Here is a 25639-nt window from a genome sequence, read left to right on the forward strand (position 1 = left end):
ACTGTGTAGCCCATGGGGTTGCAAAGAGTCTGACACGACTGAGTGACTTGCTCTACTCTTTCATCATGGTCCTGCTTATTGAGGCTGGGGGGAGCTCTTTGCCCCTAGGAGTGTTAAGATGTGGGGGGATTCTTGGGGGCTTTAGAAGCCTTTCAGTGGCCTTACAAGGCTTGCCAGAATCCCTCTACATTCCCACTGGCTGTTCAGCTTTTCTTGCACTTTGCCTTGTTTGTGGGACTTCCTGCCTCTTCAGGTGCCCTGTTCCATCCGAGAACACCTCTGATGTGTCCGTGCGTGTATCTGCATGCGCACATGGGGATGGCGGTATCTGGATTACCTGGCCGCTCGCCTCTCTGCAGTCCCTGGAGGCTACATAGCAGTATTCCTGTATCAGCCTGCTGTATCAGCAGAGATCACACAGTGCAGAGAAAACAAACCGACCCACCCAACCAACCGAACGAAACTTAAGAGTTCCAGTGTCCTCGTTGCCATTTACTGGTTCTGTGACCTCAGATAAGTCACTTGCCTTTCAGAGCTTCGAGGCCCATTTCCTGAACTATTTTGGAAATAACATGAAGTTACTTATACACAAGGCAGCATCTGGGGGTGGTAGGCAGTTAATGAGTATTGGTGTCTCCATTCACTGGAAGGTACTCAAGTGTTCATTTCGATTTTTATTTAAATGGAAAATGAAAGTTCAGAGGGTTTGTAGAGCTGCCATCACTTCCAGCTCTTGGACCTGTGTGTGCAGTTTTGGGGTTTTTTTGACTGCACCACCTGGCTTGTGGGATCTTAGTTCCACAGGTACTTGCTTCCACCAAAGACTAAACCTGAGCCCTTGGCAGTAAAAGCACAGCATTCTAACCACTGGGCATCCAGGAAAGTCCCACGTGTGTGCACTTTTAAACCAAGCTCCCAAAGGTGGTGGTGGTGGTGTTCAGTCCCTAAGTCATGTCTGACTTTTATGACACCATGGACTGTAGCCTGCCAGGCTTCTCTGTCCATGGGATTTCCCTGGCACGAATATTGGAGTGCGCAGCCATTTCCTTCTCCAGGGGATCTTCCCGACTCAGGGATCAAACCCAGGTCTCCTGCTTTGCAGGCAGATTCTTCACCAACTGAGCCACCAGGAAGCCCAAAGGTGAAGGATGATAATTATGATTATCATATAATGATAAAATAGTTAACAACTATCACAGCTAACACCTAGGCAGTGCCTTCTGTGGGCCAAGCAATAACTAAACCCTCATGGAGCCTTTGAGGAAAGTGCTGTTTTGATCCTCATCTCACAATGATGACATGGAGGGAGAGAGGTTAAGTAACCCACCCGAAATCCCAGCGCTGATATAAGGTGGGGCGGGATTCTGACCCAGGCAGCCTGGCTCTGGAGTCTGTTCTCAGACACCCAGCCCGATGCTGAAGGGGGCAGGATTGCTGGGATCACTCAGCGCTCATCAGCGTGTTACTCTGGCTTCCTCTCAGAAAGCCCTCGTACCAGCCCAGTTCTGAAATTCTCAAGTGAAAAACAGGGTGTTTCACTAGCTGAGGAAGGAGACAGCGTGGCGAAGAGGGAAGAGCTGTGCAGAGTCAAGGCAGTGATGTGTGCAGGCTGTCCTGCGCAGACGTCTGGGGTGACGCTGCAGCATGGTTTTGGAAGTTCTCTGGGTCCTAAGCAAAACCACGACGACCAGATAAGAAAGTTTTTCATCCATGGGAAACGCTTTCAGCTAAACAAAAGGCAAGCCCCACATATAGTTCAAATGAAATCCACCCACATGGTATTGGCATCCGTGCAGGAGGAGGCAGTGAAAGAACCCCAAACAGTCAGCAGTGTCCTGTAGAAAGCGCAATCTGCGAACAGTGGCTGAGGCTGGGAGCCCCTTTGCTCGCTGCAGTGGCGAGTGTGTGCAAGGATTGAAGAAGGGGTGGAACAGGCCGTGCTGCGCTTAGTCGCTCAGTCCTGTCCGACCCTTTGCGACCCCATGGACTGTAGCCAGCCAGTCTCCTCTGTCCATGGGATTCTCCACGTCCATGGGCGTGAATACTGGAGTGGGTTGCCATGCCCTCCTCCAGGGGATCTTCCCAACCCAGGAAGAGATCCCAGGTCTCCCACATAGCAGGCAGATTCTTTACCAGCTGAGCCATCAGGGAAACCCAAGAATATTGGAGTGAGTAGTCTCTCCCTTCTCCAGGGGATCTTCCCAACCCAGGAATCAAACCGGAATCTCCTGAATTGCAGGCGGAGACTTTACCAGCTGAGCTACCAGGAAGGCTTTTTTTAAAAAACTATTTCTTTAGGCCCATCAGGTCTTAGTTGTGGCAGGCAGGGTATTCGTTGTGTTACGCAGGATCTCTTGCTGCGGTGTGCAGTATTAGTTGCCCCTCAGCGTGTGGGATCTTAGTTTCCCAGACCAGGGATAGAACCTGAGTCCCTTGCACTGTAAAATGGATATTTTTTTTTTAATGGGAGGGTAATTGCTTTACAATATTGTGCTGGCTTCTGCCGTACATCACCATGAGTCAGCCATAGGTATACATATGTCCCCTCCGTGAGCCTCCCTCCCACCCTGCGCCGCCCTCTGTTGTCACAGAGTACCGAGTTTGAGCTCCTTGCATCATACAGCGAATTCCCGCCAGCTGTTTTGCATATGATCATGTATATATTTCAGTGCTCCTCCCTCAGTTCACCACACCCTCTCCTTCCCCCGGCCCCTGTCCACAGGTCTGTTGTCAGCGTCTCCACTGCTGCCCTGCAGATAGGTTCATCAGTACCATCTTTCTAGATTCCATATGTCTGTGTTAATATGCAGTATTTGTTTTTCTCTTTCTGACTTACTTCACTCTGTATAATAGGCTCTAGATTCATTCACCTCACTAGAACTGACTCAAATGCTTTCCTTTTTATGGCTGAGTAATACTCCACTGTATATACGCACCACAGCGTCTCTATCCTTTCATCTGTTGATGGGCATCTAGGTTGCTTCCGTGTTCTAGCTGTTGTAAATAGTGCTGCGATGAGCATTGGGATACATATGTCTTCTTCAATTATGGTTTCCTCAGGATATATGCCCAGTAGTGGGATTGTTGGGTCATATGGTAGTTTTATTCCTAGTTTTGGCAAGGCAGATTCTTAACCACTGGACCGCCAGGGAAGCCCCATTAAACTTTTAAACCTGGGCCATTAAGACTTCCTTGAAAAGTCAGGGTCTCATACTGTGAAGAAAATGCTGGAAATGAAATAGAAAACTGAGTAGGAAAGAGACTGTTGTGGAAAATGAAACTCCAGGTAAATGTAGAGGCCTGTCAAAGAGCAGACTGCCAAAGACAGCAGATGCAGGGGCCCTGTGGAATCAGGAAGAGTGTGGACCACTCCTTACGTGACACTGATTTCACATAAAAATGGTTAGCCGAAAAGTATCCAGGTTACGTCTCGTATAAAGTTATTGTAGGAAAAAAGGAGAATAAAGAACAGAATGACATTCCTCTGGAGATTGAAAGTACTCCAGGAAGCCATGCTTACAGACGAGATCAAAGCTGGAGCCTGTATCAAACAAACTAAGAGGATTGAAAATACAACCAAAAATGAAGGAAAAATGTAAGCCAGGATTAGGAAAAACTGAGAAATGACGTGATGAGACTCAAGAAATTATTTTAAATTAGAGCAAAAGGCAGTTTCAGAAATACATACTTAAGGAAAAGCTGAAAACAAAGATCTCATAAATTGAAAAATAAATAACAAAAGGGATGAAAAGACTCAAAGAGAAAGTGACAGATGTTGAAGAGAGAGAAGATCCAACTTACAGGTAATAGAAATCTCCGAAGAATTAATCCAGAATGAAGGAGGGCAGCAATAATTACTACAATTGGTAATTCAAGAGACTTTACAGATATTTTAGGGAAAAGATTTTAAATTCCGTATTGAAAGAACACCCAATATATTTGAACATATTGACTCAGAGCAACCAACACCAAGATATAAAGAGAAAACAAAAATATCTGTGCCTTTTGGTAAAAACAGAAAGAGACTTATAAGGGAAAAAACTATGTTATTGTTATCATCAAATTTATCCAAACAACACTTACACCAGAAGAAAATTAATACTTAGCATACTCAAGAAAATGTAAGTCAAGGATCTTATACCCAACAAAACAGACTTTTATGTACAAAAGTGAAAGTCGTTCAGTCGTGTACAACTCTTTGTGAGCCCATGGACTGTAACCAGGCTCCTCCATCCATGGGATTTTCCAGACAAGAATACTGGAGTGGGTTGCCATTTCCTTCTCCAGGGGATCCTCCTGACCCAGGAATCGAACCCAGGCCTCTCAAATTGCAGACAGACTCTTTACCATCTGAGCTACCAGGGAAGTCTTTGTGCCTTTATGTACAAAGGGCACAGACTATTAGCACCGTGCAAAATTGTCAGCCTGAAAGCATTAAACATAATTACTCATAGAACTACAGTTAAATGAGTCTTATAAGAAAAAAGTATAGTACGAATCACTGTAGGCTCAGGCTGTGTAGGTCTAGCACATCCGTTAAAGTTGTAGGTAGAATAAGGAGAACTTATCCCCCAAATTATTACTTTAAGTAATTATGTAATTATGTTAGTGGTAGTAATTTTAGTTTTGCTATTCTGAGACTACTGGATCAAAATATGGAATAAACAAAAATAAATAATTATGGGGTATTCTACCATATCCTGTGTTCTTAAGAGCAAGAATTTTGATATGGAAAAAAGGAGATTCCTTTGGTTTATAGGAGAGGTTAAGTGAAAAACTATGTGCCTCTTGTTTTGATTGTAAATATCAGTATGAATTCATCCTGTATATGATCTTTCAAAATTTCCACTGAAGAGGCCTAGAAACAATGACCAACTCAGAAGCACTGAGCATTCTTGGTATCCAGATTATGGTCTTGAAATATCACTTTCCACTAAAAAACAAAAAACGAACCCAGCACTGCTTGGAAATAGCTGGGACAGTAAACGTGTAAGATGGGGCTGGAACACCTTGTTAAGCCAGATAGCGAGATTCCTGGGGGAGAGGACTTCCCTGGTAGTCCAGTGGTTAAGAATCTGCCTGCCAATGCAGGCAACACAGTTCGATCCCTAGTCCGGGAAGATTCCACGTGCCTCGGGGCAACTAAGTCCATGCACCACAACTACTGAGCCCGCGCTCTCTAGAGCCCACGCTGCCGCTGCTGCTAAGTCGCTTCAGTCATGTCCGACTCTGTGCGACCCCATAGACGGCAGCCCACCAGGCTCCCCGTGCTCCACAGCAGAAGAAATGACCGCAACTGGAGAGTAACCCCCGCTCACCAAAACTAGAGAAAGCCTGTGCACAGCAATGAAGACCCAGCGCAGCCAAAAAATAATAATAATAATAAAGAACTGTCTCCAAAACAATATTCTCATTTTAAAAAAATACATAAAGATACAACAAGGACTTCGATGGTGGTCTAGTGGTTAAGACTTGTGCTCCAAATGCAGGGACATGTGTTCGATCCCTGGTCAGGGAACTAAGATCTTGCATGCCACATGGCACGGCAAAAAAAAAATAGATAAATAAATAAATGAAAGATCCAGAAAATTTTTTTAATGGACAAATTTAAGTGATTTGCTCGAGATGCACATGTGTGGTACAGACGTAAAGGAACCCAGGTAGGCGATTGCTGGCAGAGACAGGACGGGGGTTACTTTGTGGGTGCATGAGAGGGTTAAGACAGATCTGGGCCCACGAAGGGGCCTCAAGTGCCAGGTTGAAGTTCTCTTTCTTGACCTGGGTGCTGATTGTGAAGTGGTTTGCCTTCTAATACTCATTAAGCTGTAACCTTGTTTCGTGTAGCTCTCGTATTTTATTTTATGATTAAGAGGTTTTTAAAAGTATGCCTGGACCTGTAGCAAACTCGGGCCCCTCTTACCCCGTCCATCACATACGTGACACTGGAGGTTTGACTGCTTTGTGTGGGGCGCCAAGCTGGGTGCTTTACCTGTGACCGCCCCCTCCGACCCGGAGTCCCAGGAAGGCCAGTCCTTGTCCCCCTTGCTTGCTTTTGGTGTCCCTGGTGTGTGACACCCAGCAGACACTCCAAACACACCTGTTGAGCAAGTGAGTGAATGAATGTGATTTGCAGTTGTAGACACTGAAGCTCAGTTCGTGTAGCTGGTAAATAGCAAAACTTTGCTTATCTCGGCTGGGGCAGATGGAAGCTGGGGTCTGTCTTGGGGGTTCGACTCCCAGTCCGGTTTGTAGAAGAACCCAGAAGCATCCCCTTGGAGCAGCCGGGCTGGGAGGCCGGTGCAGGTCTCTCAATGACGGAGCCAGCCTGGGGCGGGTGCTGCTGCCCGGCCACCTGCTTCTCTCCTGGGCCCTGGGCTCTGTCTCTGAGGGTGTCCGGGTCCCCCCTTTCCCACCCCGTCTTGTGCTGTGGCTCCCCTCAGGCTCCGCCAAGAGAAGACAGACACGGTCCGCTGCATCAAGTCCTGCCGCCCCAACGATGTCGCCTGCGTGCTGGACCCGGTGCACACCGTCTCCCACACCGTCGTCTCGCTTCCCACCTTCCGCGAGTTCACCCGCCCTGAAGGTGAGTGGCCACTCCCAAGTCTGGAGCCGGCATGGGGGTCCCGGCAGAGGCCAGCGTCTGGGGGACCATCCCTGCCAGGGCAGCCCCCTTGCTGAGGCTGATAGCTTGACCTGCAGGAGCAGCTCCTTGGCGAGATGTGGGTTTGGAATGCTGACCCCTCCCTGCTTCTGCATCTCCTCCGTGTCCCCAGACTACAAGGCAACCTGGTTCCTGCCTGTTCCCCACCCTCAGTTCAGCGGAGGGGGTGTGGATCTCATTTGGGGGATAATAGTCGTTCAGCAAATAGCTATTAAGTGTTGATTCTTTGCCAAGTGTGGGATTATCAGGGAGGGCTTCCAGGAGGCAGTGACCCTACTCTGGGTCCTGAGGGGCCAGTAGGAGGTTAATGTAGGAAAGTGGGGAGTGGGAGAGAGGGCCAAATCAGAATACCTCCAGAAAATCTGGAGGTGAGTGGGGAGTATGTTTCTTTGAAGAAGGAAGCCAAGGTTTTCTGGCTGGAGTGGTGGAGGCTTGGCAAGAGATGGGCTGCAAAGGTAGGCAGGAGCCTGCACTTGGAGTTGGGGCTTCAACTCCAAGGTTTTGGGAGTCAGTAGAGGGTCGTGACTGATACTTTTTGCACAGCGAAGCCGCATCCTGGAGACCGAGGGGCAGGTGGGTTGGTGTGGCTAGACCGACTCCACGGAACCCCACAGTAAAGGGGTCAGTGTGCCCGCCACAGGCAGCTCCCACGGCAGTGCCGACCTGCCATCACAGCCCCTTTCCACACGTGGGGCCAGGGCAGTGGGCTCCCCGTGCCTGGCAGAAGGCTGTGGGCAGAAAGCTGCTCTGTGTGCCTTCCTTTGGGGTGTGCGGCCCACATGCCAGGGCCAGCCAGCGTGGTCTCGACACCCCCTTCCTCTGTGGAATCTTCACCCTTCCCCTGTGGCTTTCGGAAGAGCCAACTGAGCCTCCTGAGTGTCAGGCTCTGGGACGCCATGGTGAACAAGAGCCCTCCGTGCGTCTCAGGGAGGTTAGACAGGTTGCCTCGTGTCTACACATGGCCCCAGGGTCCGGGGAGTGACTCCGGTGTGTGTACCAGAGCACAGCCTGGCCGTGGGGGTGGGAGGGCAGGAGAGGTGCCCAGGGACGGGCTCACCTGCAGGAGAGGTGAGCCCCCCACCTCCTCGTCCCTCTAGAAAAGGGAGGCACAGAACCTTCGGAGGGCAGCACGGACTTGGCTCAGAGAACATCACTGACTGCGGTTTGCCCTATGCACCATGACGGGTTCTGCCAAACCACTCAGATCCTTCCCAAATCCCTTTCCCCCCGTGCCGTGGTCCCCCGGCCAGTGCTGACCCACAGTTTGGTGCTACAGGGAGCTGGGCATGTTTAGAGGTGCCTGTCGGCATCTTGGGCCAGGAAACCTAGACCTTCACTGTTCACGTGGAGAGGACCCTTGGTGGGCAGTGGCGGGCCACCTGCTTTACTTCACGGTGGAGAGACTGAGGCTCAGAGAGGAATCCCCACCACCACCACCCCAGATTGCGTAAATCAGGCCCTTGTGCTCCCAGCCCTGATTTCACATCAGGGTCTGCTGATTTCACATCAGGTGGCCCGGGAGATGGACACAGCCACCCACCCACTTGGGGCCGGGCCGGAGGAGGGGCTTGCCTGACCCCCATCGCTGTGGGGCAGGGACCATCTTGACCTCTGCCACATCCTTTGTCCGCCCCCCTTCCCCATCTTCCCAGCTTCAGGGAGACTCCTAAGCAATCACCAGTTACTTCCTAGCCCTGGCCCTACCAGCTAATGTGCTCCGTGACTTCCGGGAGGATCCAAAGTCTCTCCAGGCCTCGGCTTCCCCTTTGGTGCAAAGGGGGCACAGACTGTGACCTGGGGTCCCTCAGGGCCCCTGCACCTTCTCCATGCGTGGGGCCCTCGTGTTGGGTTCTCACCGCACTGGGTCAGGCCTCTCTGGGCTCGCGGGGCCCAACGCTACGCCCTCTCCATGCCTCGCTTCTCTCTGGCAGAGATCATCTTCCTCCGGGCCATCACGCCTGCGTATCCTGCCAACCATGCTGACATCATCTTCGACATAACGGACGGGAACCTCCGCGACTCTTTCGACATCATCAAGCGCTACATGGACGGCATGACTGTGGGTGAGTGGCTGGAGAGAGCAGGTTCACCCAGACGCCCCCTGGTCCTCCAGCCCGTCATGGCTCAGCCGAGGCCTGTCGCAGACCAGCCCGGTTCCCATCCGGGTCCCCTGGTCCTTCAGGGCCCAGCTGGAAACCCACACCTGTCAATCACGGTGCGAAAAGCGACCAGGGGGGAGATCCCTGGAGCCTCAGTCTCCCCACCTGCAGATGTTGTTTGTTGTTTAGCTGCTAAGTCGTGTGTGAGTCATTTGCGACCCCGTGGACTGTGGCCCACCCAGCTCCTCTGGCCAGGGGATTCTCCAGGCAAGAATACTGGAGTGGGTTGCCCTTTCCTTCTCCAGGGGATCTTCCCGAGCCAGGGATCTACCCCTCGTCTCCTGCATTGCAGGCGGATTCCTTACCACTAAGCCTGCTGGGAAGCCCCTCCAGGTCTCCTAGGTCCTGGATTTTGTCGGCCTGAGCGGAGCGTTATGGAATGTGGTCTGTAGGTGGCACTGTTGGCTCTCAGAACCCCGTCCCCGACGCCCCAGCCCCGACCGACTGACCGTTGTGGAGCTGCAGCTGGAGACGGGATCGTTAACTCCTCTGTTGCCAAAGAGCCATTTATAGCGACTTTACAAGCTCTTAAATGGGTTTGCATGTTGTAAACATGACTGGGGGCCCTCCCGCCCCCGGCCTCCTCCTCCGCTAGTTGGCAGCCAGAATAATTAGTTAATTACAATTAATAGTACAGGAGTCCTCTCTGGATTCCCAGGGGAGGGCGTGCAGCCATAAAACTTGCTGCTTGCCCCTGAGTCACTGCCCGCCCTGGGCCTCAGTTTCCCCCACTGTTAGGTGGAGCGATGAGTTACGGGACCTTCGGGTGCCTGGGGATGGGGGCAAGCAGGAGGAAGCGGGGCCAAGGGTATGTGTCCCCCCCGCCCCCCCCAATCCCTGTGCATGGGGGTTGGTGAGCAGCTCGTGGGCACCTGCACACAGAAGCCCACCTGGGACCGCCTTTGTGCTTGACGCTGGGCCGGCAGGTGTGGCTGCAACACGGCCCACCCTGGGGGCACTTCTCAGCTCTTAGACCACAGGAGATGGAGTCAGATCCTTCCGACGCACTCGTTCATTGCGTTTCTGGGCTCTTTCCTCTCTGCACTGGCCCTGAGCCTGGCATTGTGGATACAGGGATGGGTCAGTACCCGTACAGCCCCTGCCCCTGAGGGCTTTGCATTCCACCGGGTGGCAGTGGGGAGGCAGACAGGTCATGGGAACGTAGTGGTGGAGAGACAGTGACAAGCAGCTGCGAGGCCTCGCTGGGGACTCCGGACAGCGCTTGTGTCTTAGATTCCCAGCTAAACCCTTCCTGGAGTGACCCGAGCCAGGGGCCGGGCCACAGCTGGGCCCAGAGCCAGTGGTCACAGCACGTTTTTCTTGCCGCCTTGAAACTCCAAACAGAGCCAACCTGGGAGCCTGTGGTTCTTGGGTTCCCATCCACTGGGACAGAAAATCCTGGCACCTCAGAGCCTGGAGGCTCCCGGAGGCTACCCTTTCCAACTCCTTCTTGGAGGCGGCCTCCCGAGCAGCGAGGGGGTGCTGGCCGGTCTTCCCAGGGTGACTCAGGCCGGGGTGGGGGGGCGAGGAGGGGGCAGACCCTGGTGTGAGGGGCGACCACAGGTGCCACCATGGAAACACAGCATCCTCTCCTTGCCGCGTTTGGTCCCACGGGCCCTGGTCTTCGGATTCGGTGCTGGCGGAGGGCCCAAGCTGGCCCTGGGGAAGTCGTCCTGCCTGTGGCCCGGCCTCCTGGGTGGGCCTGGTGTCCAGCTTCTCAGTCCGTTTGCCGGACGTCTCGTCTGGTTGGGCCCCTGGAGTTTGCCAGTGAGCTCTCCCACGTGGAGGGTGAAGGCCAGCGGGGACGGGGGTCTCCCTGGGGTGTGACCCAGGCTGTGCTGGGCTCCTGTCTCGCCACCCACGGGGCGCTGTCTTGTTTCTCTCCTTGGAGCCCCTTTGCCTGGACTTCCTTATCTGCCGCTCCCTCCAGCACCTCTCCTGCCCCAAAGAACTTCTGTGACCCCTGGAGCGTCTGGACTCTGAGGGTAGCCACCCTGGCACACGCCAGGCCTGGGCATGGGCCTGTCCACCTGTGATGGCTTGCTCTGCCACTGGACTCTAGCCCAGTCTGAGCGGGGTGGGAGCCGTCACTGGGCATGCTCACCCCCATATCCCGTCTTGGTCTTTGAAGACGCCTCTGGGGCTGTGATTGTCTCCATCGGGCAGAGGAGGAAGCTAAGGAAATGACCACCTTGAGACTGAGCTATGAAAACAGCAGGGCCCAGTTTGCAGGCGTGTTTTCAGCTATGCATTCTCGTTTTAAGCAATGTCTTAGATAGAAACCTTCTAAGTCCGTGGAGAGGGAGAAAGTGTTTTGTGGGCCACTCAGGCCTCCCATGTGGGGGCTCCTGGGCCCATTGAGACGCGCCTGGGCAGCCCGCACTGCTTGCAGCACCTGGGAAGGGGCCGCACCTACTCATAGGCTGAACCCCTGCCTGCTCTAGGCTTCACCCTGAGTGGACACTGGGCACCGGGTCAGGAAGGCTTCGTGGAAGAGGTGAGGTCTGAGCTGGGTTGTGGTGCACGTGAAGGAGCAGCTGATACTCAGTGCTGGAAGCAAAGGAGGAGGGACCAATGGCCAGAGAAGGCAGGTGTGGTTTGTGCTGGGCACTCCTGCTGCTGGAGGTGGAGCGGGCCTAGAGCCCAATCTTCCCCAGACACCCAGAGCCGGAGCTCTCGGACTGTGGGTGTTGACTTGGGCAGAGTTACCAAGAGTTTGTGTCCCAGAAAATTAACCAGTGCACAAGCCGCTGAGACCGTGACACGGTGAAGGTCGTTGCTCCCCCAGATCACAGAAGGAGAAAGCACTCCAAGTTGATTAAGAACCTGAAAGGGCCAGACCTTCCCCTAATGCGTCCTTTAAAAACCAGCTCTCCGCAGGGATAAAGGTGGCTCTGAGCAGGGCTGAGCTGCTCTCTCCTTAAAGCCGGGTGCAGCCACCCTGTTACATTCCTCTTTCACCAGCTGTCAATGAAAAATGAAGAATACATTTTCAACCTGTGCAAAAAATGCTCTATTAATGCCTGAGGTATTCTCAGGCCACTACAAAGCCTTCCTTATCCAGCCCCGGCTTCACTCCGCCCAGCACAGCACTGGCTGTGATCAGGGGCTGCTTCAGAAGGGGCCTTTCAGGTAATAGTTCCTGGAGATGACTAACAGGGGCCCTGGTGAGGTGGGTGCAGTCTGTGTATCATCAGCCACCGGCAATGGGGGACCCTCCCCCGGGACTCCCCAGGCCCCTGGATGGTTGGTGGTATCTGAGCCTCAGCCCTCCCTGACCCCTCCTTGCTCACTACTCCTTTTAAACTGTTTTTCTAAGGAGAGGGAGGAAAAAAAAACCTGTCTATATAGAGGGTGTGCTTTGGCAAAATTTCTACTAGAACCTCCCCAAAGCCAATAGGAACTAGACAGCACTCAGCTCAAGCTACTTTTTAGACCCAATGGTTGATTTCGTGAATGGCCCTCTGGATCCTTGGTGGGCATCACCGTTGCTATAGGAAAAAAACGAAGAGCATCACTGTCAGCTGGCAAGGAGGTGTGCTGCACGCCCCTGGGTCCCCTGAGAAACAGAGGTGCTCCTATCTTCAGCTCCTGCCCATGTACCATGGCAACCAGTCATGCTCGCAATAAAGTCTGAATGAATGGAGATGGTCCAGCTCATCTTTTAAGGCTTCCCAGTGGTAAAGAATCCGCCTGCTAATGCAGGAGACACAGAAGGCGCGGGTTCGATTCCTAGGTCAGGAAGATCCCCCTGGAGGAGGAAATGGCAACCCACTCCAGGATTCTTGCCTGGAGAATCCCACGGACAGAGGAGTCTGGTGGGCTACAGTCCATGGGGTCACAAAGAGTGGGACACGATTGAGTGACTGAGCACGCACGCGTGGACATGGGTTAGGTTGAGGAGGGACAGTCCCTAATTGCAGACACCATTCTTGTCATTAGAGGAAATGATAAGGAGAGCTCCTGGCAGCACCTGGCATGTAGTAGGTGTAGTCAGTATTCATGGAACCCAAACTTTTTCACATAGCCCACGTTGTCTGTGCCAGAGCCTCTAAATTTGGCCCATATCTCACCACCCGCATAACAATATCCTCACTCCCCCCTCCTCAAGGGAACCAAAAGCTTTTACATTTTGAAAGAGCATTCTAAGTTTTATTGTGAGCATACAAGGACTGTTACTGTATTTCACTTTTGAATAATATCAATGGCTGGGGTGGCCCTTTTAGGGCAAAACACCCTGGACTCTCTGCTCCCACCGTTGGAGCACTGAGCTTGGGGTCAGATATCCTGGCGTCGGTTCTTGCTTGGTTGTCCATTTCTAGCTGTGTGACCTCAGGCAGGTCTCATAACCTCTCTGAGCCTCGGTTTTCTTCTCAGTGAGATTGCCATAGTAATGCTTGCCTTGCCGGGGTATGAGGACCAGAAGGAGTCCTATGTACTGTAACATAGCTGGGTAGGTTGTTAGGGGATAAATGAGCCACTGTGAGGAGGCCGTTTGGGTGAGGTCTCGGAGCCCCCTGAAAGGACAGGAGAGCAGGCACATGGGATGCTACTGGGACTGTTCACCCCAAAGTGGCTCCAGTGACCTGGGAGCTGTGTCATAGGCACCCCTCGTGGCCTGGGCTGATGAGTCAGGCCGGAAGCAGAATGGTGGAGGCCATTCCTCCTGAGTTCTGTCATCCTTGAATTATTTGTTCAGCAAGAACCTCCTGGATTCCTACCCCATGCCTAACCCCATGCTGGGTTCTGGGGAACAAGTTTACACTCAAGCCACAAATCCTGCTTTCACGAAGTTGCCTCCTAGCTTCCCTAGCATCCTGCCATCTGAGTTCCTACAGTTTGTTTTTCAGCAGTAGGTTTTGCCTCTGTTAATGTCTCAGTGGGAGAGACAATAACGTGGCAAGGCTGCAGTCTACAGTTGACTTTCTGCGCACCGCACAACCCTGGGGGGTGCCATTCACAGCCTCTTCTACCTGCACTGCGCAGCTTGGTCAGCTGTACACAGCAGCCCCAGTGCAAGAGCTTATGCGTAAAGACAGCTACCTGCCTGTACCTCAGCCCCTGGCCAGGGGAAGCCTCATGCAAAGCAAAGAGCTTGTCTGCCCAGCCGTCTGCCTTCAAGTCACTCTCAGTCATTCCAGCCTGCAGGGGCCCAGATCGCCTCTTTGAAATCTTTACCTCTTAAGGGGTTAAACACACACTGCTGACCCGTCCGGGAGCCTGATTCGGAAAGCTTGGCCCAGAATCAGTACACATTACGGATGAGATTCAGAAATTCCACCTAAAAACAACAGCGCGGCCGTCTCTGCTGGTGATGAGTGATCGGCCCTGTCCTGCTTTCACGGCAAATCCCGGGATTAGGCGCTTTCTCTTCTCCGGGAGGCACAGCCCCCGCCCCACCCCCTGGGGCCACACCCTGGCCGGCAGCCAAGTCGTTTCCCGGGGATGCAAAGAGGCGGGCCTCGGCGACCTCACCTGGAGGTTGGCGGTCGTTGGAGGGCAGGGGGACGCAGAGGGCAGGCGGCGCCCTCTCAGAGGCCTGAGACGGGGCGTGAGAGCGGGACGGACACCAGCACCTTTTGTGCTGACTGTGCTGGGGCCTCACGGAGCAGCGATGGGCCATAGGCATTGGGCCCGGAGCCATCGTGACTCATAGGAAAGCAGATATTCCTGTTGCAAAGCCCTGTGAGGAGGGCGCCCGACACCCAGTTTCACAGAAGCAGAAACTCTCAGAGGCCACCCCCAGGCTGGCACGGGACTCTTAGGGCTCAGTGGGGTCCTCTGCTTTCGTGGGCCTCACTGGACACCTCTCTCTCTGCTCCTGCCCGTGGACCCGCGCATCACGTGGGCTGCTTCTCACATCTGCTGGCCCCCTGCCCCCACCCCCGACGTCGGCTCCCGGCCATGAGGTCCGCCAGCCTGGCCGGAGCCTCCCTCGTTTCTCAGCGGGGTGCGTCCACATGGTGGCAAAAGGTGCCCCAGCCACGAGGCTCCTGAAGCCAGGGACCCTCTGCTCCCCTCCTCCCGCCCCCGCAGCCGGTTGCTTAATGGGTCTACCGGGTTTTAACCCCCACCTTTCACGTCCAGTCCTGCCGCCTGGCTGGAGACGTCTTCAGCCTCAGCTTGCTTATCTGCTCCCCAGCGTCCAGCATCCTTCCCTTCCTCTTCCCTCCGCTTTGCTCCAGACACACCAGCCCGTGCCAAAGACCGCAGCCGCTTCATGGCCTCTCCGGTCCCCTGGACTTGAGCTGTGGCATTCACCTGCTGCTCCCCTTGGTTAAGCTCCTATCCATCCCTCAGAGCCCAAGTTGGCTATCACCTCCTCTCGCACAGCCTCCGTGCCCCACCCCCACAGGCAGGGTGTGCGGCTTGCTGCTTTGCGCTCCCAGAGCCCCAGGGCCGAGCTTCTTATAGACTCTGGTCTTTATTCTTCTAGCAAATAACGTGTGTGTCCCAAGGGAGCAGGCTGTGCTCTAGGGAGGCATCGGCCAAGAGAGACAGACGGGAATCCTAGCCATGTACACGTTTCCTTCCGGGGGTAGGAGCAGGCAGGAGACAAGTATAACATCCACACTGTCAGGCAGTGTGAGTGCTATGCAGAGGGCGGGGGAGGAGATGGGAGGGGGCAGCCACTGTGTGTCTGGTGGTGGGAGACATTCGTCTGAGGACCCAGGGAGCTGAGGAAATGAGCCGTGCAGAGATCTGGAGGGGGAGCTCCAGGCAGTGGGGACGGCAGGTGCAAAGGCCCTGAGGCAGAGGCGAGCCGGGCATGTTCAAATTGCAGTGGCCAAAAGGAGTGCGTCACGGCTGTGTATTGTCACCCTGCTTATTTAAGTTAAATGCAGAGTACATCATGAGAAACGCTGGGCTGGAAGAAGCACAAGCTGGAATCAAGATTGCCGGGAGAAATATCAATCACCTCAGATATGCAGATGACACCACCCTTATGGCAGAAAGTGAAGAGGAGCTAAAAAGCCTCTTGATGAAAGTAAAAGAGGAGAGTGAAAAAGTTGGCTTAAAGCTCAACATTCAGAAAACGAAGATCATGGCATCTGGTCCCATCACTTCATGGGAAATAGATGGGGAAACAGGGGAAACAGTGTCAGACTTTATTTTTTTGGGCTCCAAAATCACTGCAGATGATGATTGCAGCCATGAAATTAAAAGACGCTTACTCCTTGGAAGAAAAGTTATGACCAACCTAGATAGCATATTGAAAAGCAGAGACTTTACTTTGCCGACTAAGGTCCGTCTAGTCAAGGCTATGGTTCTTCCTGTGGTCATGTATGGATGTGAGAGTTGGACTGTGAAGAAAGCTGAGCGCTGAAGAATTGATGCTTTTGAACTGTGGTGTTGGAGAAGACTCTTGGGAGTTCCTTGGACTGCAAGGAGATCCAACCAGTCCATTCTGAAGGAGATCAGCCCTGGGATTTCTTTGGAAGGAATGATGCTAAAGCTGAAACTCCAGTACTTTGGCCACCTCATGCGAAGAGTTGACTCATTGGAAAAGACTCTGATGCTGGGAGGGATTGAGGGCAGGAGGAGAAAGGACGACCGAGGATGAGATGGCTGGATGGCATCACGGACTCGATGGACGTGAGTTTTAGTGAACCTCGGGAGTTGGTGATGGACAGGGAGGCCTGGCGTGCTGCGATTCATGGGGTCGCAAAGAGTCGGACGCGACTGAGCGACTGAACTGAACTGAACTGAACTGAGCTGAATGAGGCAGGGTCTTGAGGCCGCCACAATGCTTGGGCTTTACTGCCAAGTGAGATGGGAGCCACGGGAAGGTTTTGGGTTGAGGTGGGAGACACCCTCTGGGCGCCTGGGTGAGCCTGGGGATCTAGTTCCATGACCAGGGATCGAACCTGGGCCCCCTGCTTTGGGAGTGCAGAGTCTTAGCCTCTGGACATTGTGGCTCACTCTGTGGGCTTCCTTCATAGCTCGGCTGGTAAAGAATCCGCCTGCAGTGCAGGAGACCCCGGTTTGATTCCTGGGTCGAGCAGATCCACTGGAGAAGGGAGAGGCTACCCACTCCAGTATTCTTGGGCTTCCCTTGTGGCTGAGCTGGTAAAGAATCTGCCCGAAATGCAGGAAACCTGGGTTTGATCCCTGGGTTGGGAAGATCCCCTGGAGAAGGGAGAGGCTACCCACTCCAGTATTCTGGCCTGGAAAAGTCCATGGACTGTATAGTCCATGGGGTCGCAAAGAGTCAGACATGACTGAGTGACTTTCACTTTCATGCAAAACCTTTCAAAAAACCTGTGCAGGCTGGAGGTGACCGTGTGGCCCCGGCAGGAAGGGTGGGCAGCAGACAGATTCCGGATACATCAGGGGGTAGTGCCAGGTTTTGCTGACGAGTTGGGTGTGAGACAAAGATGACTGCATGTCTTGACCTAAAGAGCAAGCAGACTGGGGTTGTCAGCAGGTGAGCTGGGGAAAACTGACGCGGCAGCGCTGGGGAGGCCACACGCGCCCTTTGGCTTAAGACTGTGGGCCTCACAGGAGTAGAGTGAGTCTGGGAGGCGATCGTGGGTGGATGGCAGCTGGAGCCCCGAGACCAGACACGCTCACGGAGGAACTGAGTGTAGACAGAGAGAGGAGGTCGGAGCACTGTGGCCTCTTGTGCTCAGAGGTCGGAGAGATGAGTGGAGGCCAGCCTGGGGGAGGAGGCCTTCCCAGGAGGAGGGGCGTGAGCTGTGTCAATGATGGTGACTCTGGTCAGATGAGGACAAAGGATTCGCCGCTGGATTCAGGATTGCCCCGGCTGATGGCGACCTTGACCAGGCCATTCTCAGTGGAGTGGGGTCGAGGGGAGACACACCAGGGTAGGGGCCCTGGAGGCGCCGCTGGGGGACTCCTTCCAGAAGGTCTGCTGTGCATGCGAGTGGAGAAATGAGGTGCCAGTGGGGAGGGTGTGTGGTCACGGCATTGTGAGTTTTTCTTTTTTAATATTTATTTCTTTGGCTGCACTGGGTCTTAGTTGCATCATGGGAGCACTAGTGAGCATGTGGGATCTAGCTCCCTGACCAGGGATCGAACCTGGGCCCCCTGCGTTGGGAGCATAGAATCTTAGCCACTGGACCACCAGGGAAGTCCCCATTGTGAGTTTTTTGCTTGACTTCCTCTTCCACCGGTTGTAAATTTCTGGAGGCAAGAGCCTACAAGGGGTTCACTTGTGCCGTACCGCCCCCGTCACCCTATTTGTCTTTCTTTCTTGCACACCCTTGCATGCACACGCTCGTGTGCACACACAGCATGCCCACTAGGAGGTTCCCCAGGCCCGGTGCCCAGCAGGCTGCAGGATCTCACTTGCCTGCTCACATACAGAGTCACCAGGGGGTTAAATGAGCCCAGAGTGGCCTCTCAGCGTCTCCCGAGTTCTCCTGCGGATCGGCTGCGTCCAGAATGATTTGTGATGCTCTTACCGCTGCTGTTATGCACCTTCTGAAAAGCCTTTGAGATCACCGGCGCGTTCATAAATTATTCTTTTTTTTTTTTTTTAAGAAAATGAAATGTTTTTAGCCAAACAGCAGCAGAGGCATCTTGTGTGAAATTAGGGGAGGGGGGGGAAAGAGTCTGATGATGACACGGATCTTCCGATGGCCTCACCTGACAACCGTAACTACACAGAGGACCCAGACACTCACCGTCAGCCACTGTCACCAAGAGCACTTCCCAGAGCCTCAGAGTCTGGTGTTCCCAGGTGGATCGTTCGATCTGTGCTTATGGAGAACTCCGCGTGTCGGGTCCTCGACGGTCACAGTCATCTCAACAGCAAGGGCACTGCTGTGTGCTGAACACTCCCGGCACGTAGGCCACACGTCCTGTGTCACTTGGGTTTCCCAGACTGCTCAGTAGTCAAGAATCCCCCTGCCAATGCAGGAGACAGGGTTCAATCCGTGGGTAGGGAAGATTCCCTAGAGCAGGGCATGGCATCCCATTCCAGTATTCTTGCCTGGAGAATCCCCATGGACAGAGGAGTCTGGTGGGCTGCAGTTCATGGGGTTGCACAGCGTTGGACATGACTGAGCGATTGAGCAACAGCTGTGTCACTTATCCCTGTGGGAGATGGCCCCGTTCTCCAGGTGAGGACACTTGAGGCTCGGAGGGGCTTCCAGGCTCAGGGGGCATGACTGAGGCCTGCACGCAGCCTGGTGGGGCTGGATGTGGGGTTTCTGCTGCCACGACCGTCCTGTGTGACCTTGAACCAGGCAGAGTCCTCCTCTTTGAGGTCTGTCCCAGCCCTGAGATTTCTCATCTCGGGGCACCTGGAGATATGCAGGGGGCTGATGAGTTTGGGTCTAGCGAGGGGGAAGGGTCCCCAGCAGGTAGGTGGGTGGGAGCTGATCCAGGCGGGAGGACTCACAGAGAAGGAGGGGGGGATTCTCGCACTTCCCACCCCTGCCGCATCCTGCGCCAACCTGTAAGAGCAGGTGCATTAGATGCAAATTCCTTCCGGAAAACCGCCCGGGCCATCTCTCCCGCCGGCCGAGGCCAGGCGGCTTGGCCGAAGGGCAGCGGCCCAGGGTCTGGCTTCACGGGCAGGCTTGCTGTTTCTGGTTCAGAACTCATTTCACCCCCAGAGCCCCCATTGCTCCTCCTGGAACCGTGAGGCCCCAGCGCATGTGGCTGAGATGTCGGGGGAGGAGATGGTGGACGGGGGTGTCTTCATACCCACCATGTGCCCCTGGAAATGCTGGTTCCTGCATCCAGGAAGGAGCCTGGAAGCCTTCGTGCAGAGCTGACATTTCCTTTCCTCTTTCTACCCAAGGGAGAGGTGGGCCTTGGGGGCGTTGGGTTCCCTGCTGCTGCCCCGTACAGACCCTCTGGTTTGGTCATGAGAGACCCGGGAGGAAGTGTGTTTATGAGAGCCGAGAAGTCGGGAGGATGGTTCTGCTGAGGCAGACTTTAAATCTGCGACCGAGACCCCTGTCCTCCACCTTCCAAGCTCTTACTGGGTGCTTTTCAGGCAAGAAGAACAGAAGACGGGGATTGGAGCGCTCCATTCCTTCCCTGCCCATGACCGATATGATTGCCCTGTAGTTCCTCTCTGCCGTTTTTGCCCTGTATGGATGACTCAGCCAAGGGCAGTACATCCTGGAAGTTTCCTGCACACCACGTCAGGGCAGGTGCAGTCGGGTGGAGAGAACTAAGCTCAGGGTCTGCCCGTCTGGGCGGCGCTGTGCCCTGACAGCCCTGTGATCTGGGACGTCAGCCCCCAGAGCCCCGAGCTCCTCCCCGGTGGGAAGGAGGCAACGGTCCTCCCCCCCGAGGAGTGTGGGGAGCGCGGGAAGGAACAGTGGACGCGGGGCCCGTCCGTTCCCGTCTCCTCCGCCGCTGTGGACCTCCTTCCTGGCCCACCACCACTATAGCTTTGGGCATTAGACGTACGGACCGTACGTCTTCCTGTTCTTGCGTTTTCCTCTTTGCCTTCGGTCTGTGCTGCTCACCCTGGCCTGGAGTTATCCCTGTTGAGGAAAATGTCCTGAGATCCGGGTGATGGTTTGCTTTTTTCCCCGTCGCCCACTGTGTTAGTGTTTGGTGAAACCACGTGGGTCTCCTCTGAGCTCCAAGGTTCTCCGGCCTGGCACCTTGTCCGACCAGGCCGACTCGGCACCTCCCCCTGGCTCGTGGCTCTGTGTGGCGGCCGCAGGGCCAGACAGGGAAGCCTGGTTCCAACCTGTCGCCTTTCTGCTTGCACGTGGGTCGCACCTGAAAACCCAGCGACCCGTGGCTGTCATCCATTCCTTCCCGCCGCTCTTGCTTCTCCGGGCGATAACTTTCAACTTCATAAACTGTGCTTAGTGCTTCGGTCTCTAGCTCGTGCGTTCATTTAGCAATTCGCTCATTGCCGGCCCTCCTATGTGTCAGGTCGGTAGTGGGACCGAGGACCTACTATGTTCCAAGAGCCAGAGATAGGAGAGTGACCAGTGGCGCAGTGGGTAAGAGTCGGCCTGCCAGTGCAGGGGACACGGTCCCGGTCCTGGAAGGCCCCACAGGCGGCAGGGCAGCCAAGCCTATGTGCCCATAACTACTGAAGCCCTCGCAGCCAGACCTTGTGCTTTGCAGCAAGAGAAGCCGCAGCAATGAAGAGCAGCCCCTGCTCGCCACAACTAGAGCAATCTGCTTGCGGCAACAAAGGCCCAGTGCAACGAAACATTAATTAATCACATTTTTAAAAGATTGACCTGAAAAGAAAGTCTGTGCCCTTGGCCTCTGGCCTCACACGGCGGTGGGGAGACCGTGACAACGGAGAAGAACCAGTGTCTCCATAACCTGATTTCAGGTGGCGACCGCGTCTTATTCTCATCTGGTGCTGACTTGCTTCCCTCTGCCTTTTTTTTTTAACTTGAAGCTCTGTCTTTTGAAAAGCACAGTTCATTTCCACTGGCATGAGGTACCATGCCGTCTCTGGATGGATCATCCTTTTTGCTAAGATGCCCTTCGACAGCCCTGTTCATGCCATTACACTTGGTCAGTTAGAATCGCAGGACTTCTGAGTCGGTGGCTGAACTTCAGAAAGACGGTGGCTCGTGTGAGGTCACAGGGCTGCTCGGTGAAGAAGGAGAGGAAAGCCAGGCTGGGGTTCCAGGTCTCCACAGACTGGTGTCTTGTGCAGATGCCCTCACGGATCATCCTCCTCCATTCAGACAACCTGGGCACGATCAGTTGTGACCCCAGTCAAGCGGCAGAAGCCTGGGGATGGCTGCAGGGCCCTGGAATCCAGACCACAGCCCCCAGGAGGCGATGGAAGTCTCCCGCTGGACGCCTGGGCTCTGTGTTCGGGCTCCTGGCACATCGGCTGCAATTTACAAAGCAGAGATGAGACATGAAGGTGAAGTGCCCGAGGGGACCTACATTTTTCAAAGGAAAAAAAAAAAAAGACTTAATTATATCTTTCAGAGGCACAGACACGCCGAGGAATACCAGCAGTGTCTGGGACCCGAAGCAGAAATGCCAAAGATGAGGATATGGAAGATTAACACAGTTGAACTCGGCATTGTGGCCTTTTTTTTTTTTTTCTGGGGCTCTTAAAAGTTAGGGAGGTAAACACCCCAGCAGGGAAGATGGACAAGGCAGGCATGCTGGAAAGAGCCTTTCCCTCTCTCCTGCATTTTGCTGCAGGAATGGTCTTTCCGCATAAAGCTGCTCCTGCTCAGAGCCTTCAGTGGCCCCTTCAAGACAAACCTTCAAGACAAAGGTTTGAGGGGCCCTCAAGGTGTAGGGTCCCTTCTTTCCTCCCCTCTCCCCTTCTTCTCTTTTCTCTCTGTCCCTCTGCTTTCATCCCACTGGATAATTGTAACGGTGCCTCCCCTGTGTCCTGCCCCGGGCCCTGGGCTGGGGACAGTGGACAGAGATGAATGTGATGTAGACCCTGCGTCCGAAGGGGGAGTCAGCTGTGAAGGTTCCCTCGAGGGAGACCAGGTACCAGGTGACACGGAGTAAGGCTGGTGGGGCTTCATGAAAGAGGACACAGGCGGGCTAGCTGGTCCCCAGCACCTGGCGCAGAGTGGATGCCAGCCACACATCTGTAGAAGCAAGTGACGGATGCGGTTGGACCCCTGGTGGAGGTTCAGCTTCTAAAGTCTGTGATGCCACATTTGGGCAGCAAGGGTTTCTCTAGTTCCCTCTTGTTTCCCTGCCCCCAGAAGGTTGGTGGTGGTTCTGAAAGAACAGCAGTCTAGAGTCGGTGGTGGTGAGGAAGCCAGGAGACCACTGCTCTGGGTTCCCAGTTCTGTGAGCCTGACAAGGTGCGAAGTCCCTGAGGAAGCCCTTTACCACCTCCTTACCCTCCTCTGTCTGTCTTTCCCCAAGATTAACTCTGTTCCCAGAACTGACTGAAGCCTTCACACTTGGGGCCTTTGCACAGGTCCTACCTACCTTGGGCCTCCTTGGTGGCTCAGATGATAAAGAATCTGCCTGCAGTGTGGAATACCTGAGTTCTGTCCCTGGGTTGGGAAGATCCCCTGGGGAAGGAAATGGCAACCCTCTCCAGTATCCTTGGCGAGGATTCCACGGACAGAGGAGACTGGCTGCAGTCCGTGGGTCGCAAAGAGTCGGACACGACTGAGCTGCTGACACCTTCACTTCGCTTAGCTCGCTGGCTCCTCCTCAGTCTTTTTTATTTAGACATATTTATTTTTGGCTGCGCGGGGCTTCTCGCTGCTGTGGCTTCCCTTGTTGTGGAGCACAGGCTGCCGGCGCTCGGGCTCCAGTGTTTGTGGCCCATTTGCTCCGTGGCGTGTGGGGTCCCGACCAGGGATCAAACCAGCGTCTCCGGTATTGTGAGGCAGATTCCTAACACTGGACCACCAGGGAAGCCCCCGACTTCGTATTTAAAATCCAGTTTGAAGTCAGCTCCTCTGTAGAGTCTTCCTTAAACTTCCCTTGTGCAGAATGGCCTCTATTGCATGGATGGATGGATAGTTGACGGATGAATGGGTGTATAGATGAATGATGAACGGGTGGGTGATTGGATGGGTGGGTGGATGGATGGATGATTGGATGGGTGGGTGGATGGATGGGTAGGAAAGCTGTGAAGAAAGAAGTGATATCAGCAGAAAGTCTAGGTGCAGTGAAGGTGAGGACCAGGAGGTGGTTGTCAAGCTTGAGCTAACCTGGGAATGAAGGGAGCATGTTCGCTGAAATCAGAGCCCCCAGGAAGTGTGGCTAGGCTGAAGTAGAAGTGGTCAGATCAACAGAGTGGGTGTGGCCTGGGATGTGGACCCCAGGTCACAGGAGAAGGATAGGGTGGCTGACCCCCTGAGCGCCATGCTGTGTCACTCCCCAAATGCCTTGCCTAACCCTGGTAGACGCCCGTGTCTTCCACCTCGGTCGTCCTCCTGTTAGATGCAAAGATCCTGAGACAATCCAGGCCCCGAGCGTGACCTGCATCTGAAGTTCAGCCTTCTGCTCCCTCTTCCCCTTCTGAACGCCCTTCTTCTCTAAAGCAGCGCTTAGCTGCCTTTAGTGGTCTGTTTGGCCTCTTAGCTGTTCACAGTCGGAACACTTAGCCAACAGCGTGACCTTCTGGTCTTTAGGCATCATAGAAACTAAACCTCATGAAGTGCCCTAACAGTATATATTGAGATTTAAATATATTTTCTATACATCCAGAGCTCTCCTTTCTCATCCATGTTTAAGGCAATCTAATAAAAATATTCAGCATTTGCTCTATTTTTCAATCATGGACGGATTCGGTCCTGCTTGAACTGAAATTCATATTACACTGGAATGCTGTGGAGCTTTATGGTATCCAGTGCTTAGTTCTGAGGGGGAAGGAGCAGATGGCCTTGCGATGGTTTTGTTTCTGACCCTGAAGATGGCTGTTTAATCCCTGTTTCACAGAGGAGGAAGTGGGGACTCAGAATTTCAGTAACCAACCTGGGATCATGCTGCTGACTGAGGTCGGCTGGACTCAAACCTTGTGTCCTGAAAGGGCTTCCCTTGTGGCTTAGACAGTAAAGAATCTGCCTGCAGTGCAGGAGATTCAGGTTCGATCCCTGGGTCGGGAAGATCCGGTGGAGAAGGGAATGGCTACTCACTGCAGTATTCTTGCCTGGAGAAATCCATGGACAGAGGAGCCTGGTAGGCTATAGTCCATGGGGTCGCAAAGAGTCAGACACGATTGAGCGACTAACAACAACAATATATACTTTCTGTTTATAATAATTAAACTATATATATATTTATATGTGTGTGTGCTAAGTCACTTCAGTCACGTCTGACTCTTTGCAACTGTATGGACTGCAGCCCACCAGGCTCCTCTGTCCATGGGATTCTCCAAGCAGGAATACTGGAGTGGGCTGCCATGCCCTCCCCCAGAGCATCTTCCCAACCCAGGGATTGAACCCACGTCTTTTTGCATCTCCTGCATTGGCAGGTGGGTTCCTTACTGCTTGTCCCACCTGGGAAGCCCACATATTTATATATCATATATTAATTATTTGATATTGAAAGGGCTACAGTCCATAGAGTCGCCAAGAGTCAGACACGACTGAAGCAACTTCGCGTGCGTGCACACACACACACAGTATAATGGTAAGATATAGAAATAAATACGTGTCTGATCATAGCTTGCAGAAGCGTTGCCTCCACCTCGTTGCTCTCTGTCCTAAGCTAGCTCTCAGGCTCACTGAGCCTCTCACCTCTTTCCTTCAAGCCCCCTGAGCCCCTCTGAGCACTGCTCCAGGGATGGGTGCAGGTATCCCAGGCCACTGAGGCTGGTGGGCACCAGTGGTGGTCTCCGGCCCGGGGAGAGGAGACGGTCACACTGGTGAGGGACAGGAGAGTCTGGGGCCGTGCTCGCCACAGGGGCCATGGGCAAACCAAGGGTGGTGACAAGCCCCCGTCTTTAGCCAGGAGTTGACGATGTTTGTGGGCGTTCAGACAGGACAGAGCTGGGATGTCATCGCCAGACAGGGGCAGAGAAAGGGTGCTGACAGCCCACCGAAGCTTCTGCTTATCTTTCCATCAGAGCTAGAGCCCTTGTTTGCTTAGAATAGCCTGGAATTCCACCCCACTGCTGGGCACCTTTGAAACACAAGCCCAGGGAGTGAAAGGGGGGATGGCCTGCCCAAACCCCTTCCACCATGAACTTGGTGGTCTTGACCGAGAACCGGCCACGGGCGCAAAAGGCCTTGGGCCCCTTTAGACCCCCCAGAGCCCTCACTGATCTCAGCATGGGTGTGAAGGGCCACGCTGGGTGCACATTTCCCCAGTGAGCGGCAGGGCTGTTTGTACAAACCAGCCTGCAGTCAGCAGTTGGACACAGCAAACAGTCTGCGTCCTGGCTGGTTCTCAGGCTCCAGGGTGT

At 53.9% G+C, this 25639-nt stretch overlaps 1 protein-coding gene and 1 non-coding gene across 2 annotated transcripts in view; one reads left to right on the forward strand and one right to left on the reverse strand.

The window, feature by feature from the left end:
* The window catches only part of FBLN1 (fibulin 1), an 81900-nt gene that overhangs the window by 53784 nt on the left and 2477 nt on the right, over positions 1-25639 (forward strand). Inside the window, exons 15-16 of the mRNA XM_027968208.2 lie at positions 6441-6583; positions 8593-8724. Of these exons, the coding sequence (XP_027824009.2) occupies positions 6441-6583; positions 8593-8724 (275 nt within the window). The remainder of the gene's footprint in view (positions 1-6440; positions 6584-8592; positions 8725-25639) is intronic.
* Positions 17842-17914, reverse strand: TRNAG-CCC (transfer RNA glycine (anticodon CCC)). The gene has a single exon. It is a non-coding gene; the product is annotated as a tRNA-Gly (tRNA).

Source organism: Ovis aries, chromosome 3 (genome assembly GCF_016772045.2).
Source record: "Ovis aries strain OAR_USU_Benz2616 breed Rambouillet chromosome 3, ARS-UI_Ramb_v3.0, whole genome shotgun sequence".
Classification (NCBI taxonomy): domain Eukaryota; kingdom Metazoa; phylum Chordata; class Mammalia; order Artiodactyla; family Bovidae; genus Ovis; species Ovis aries.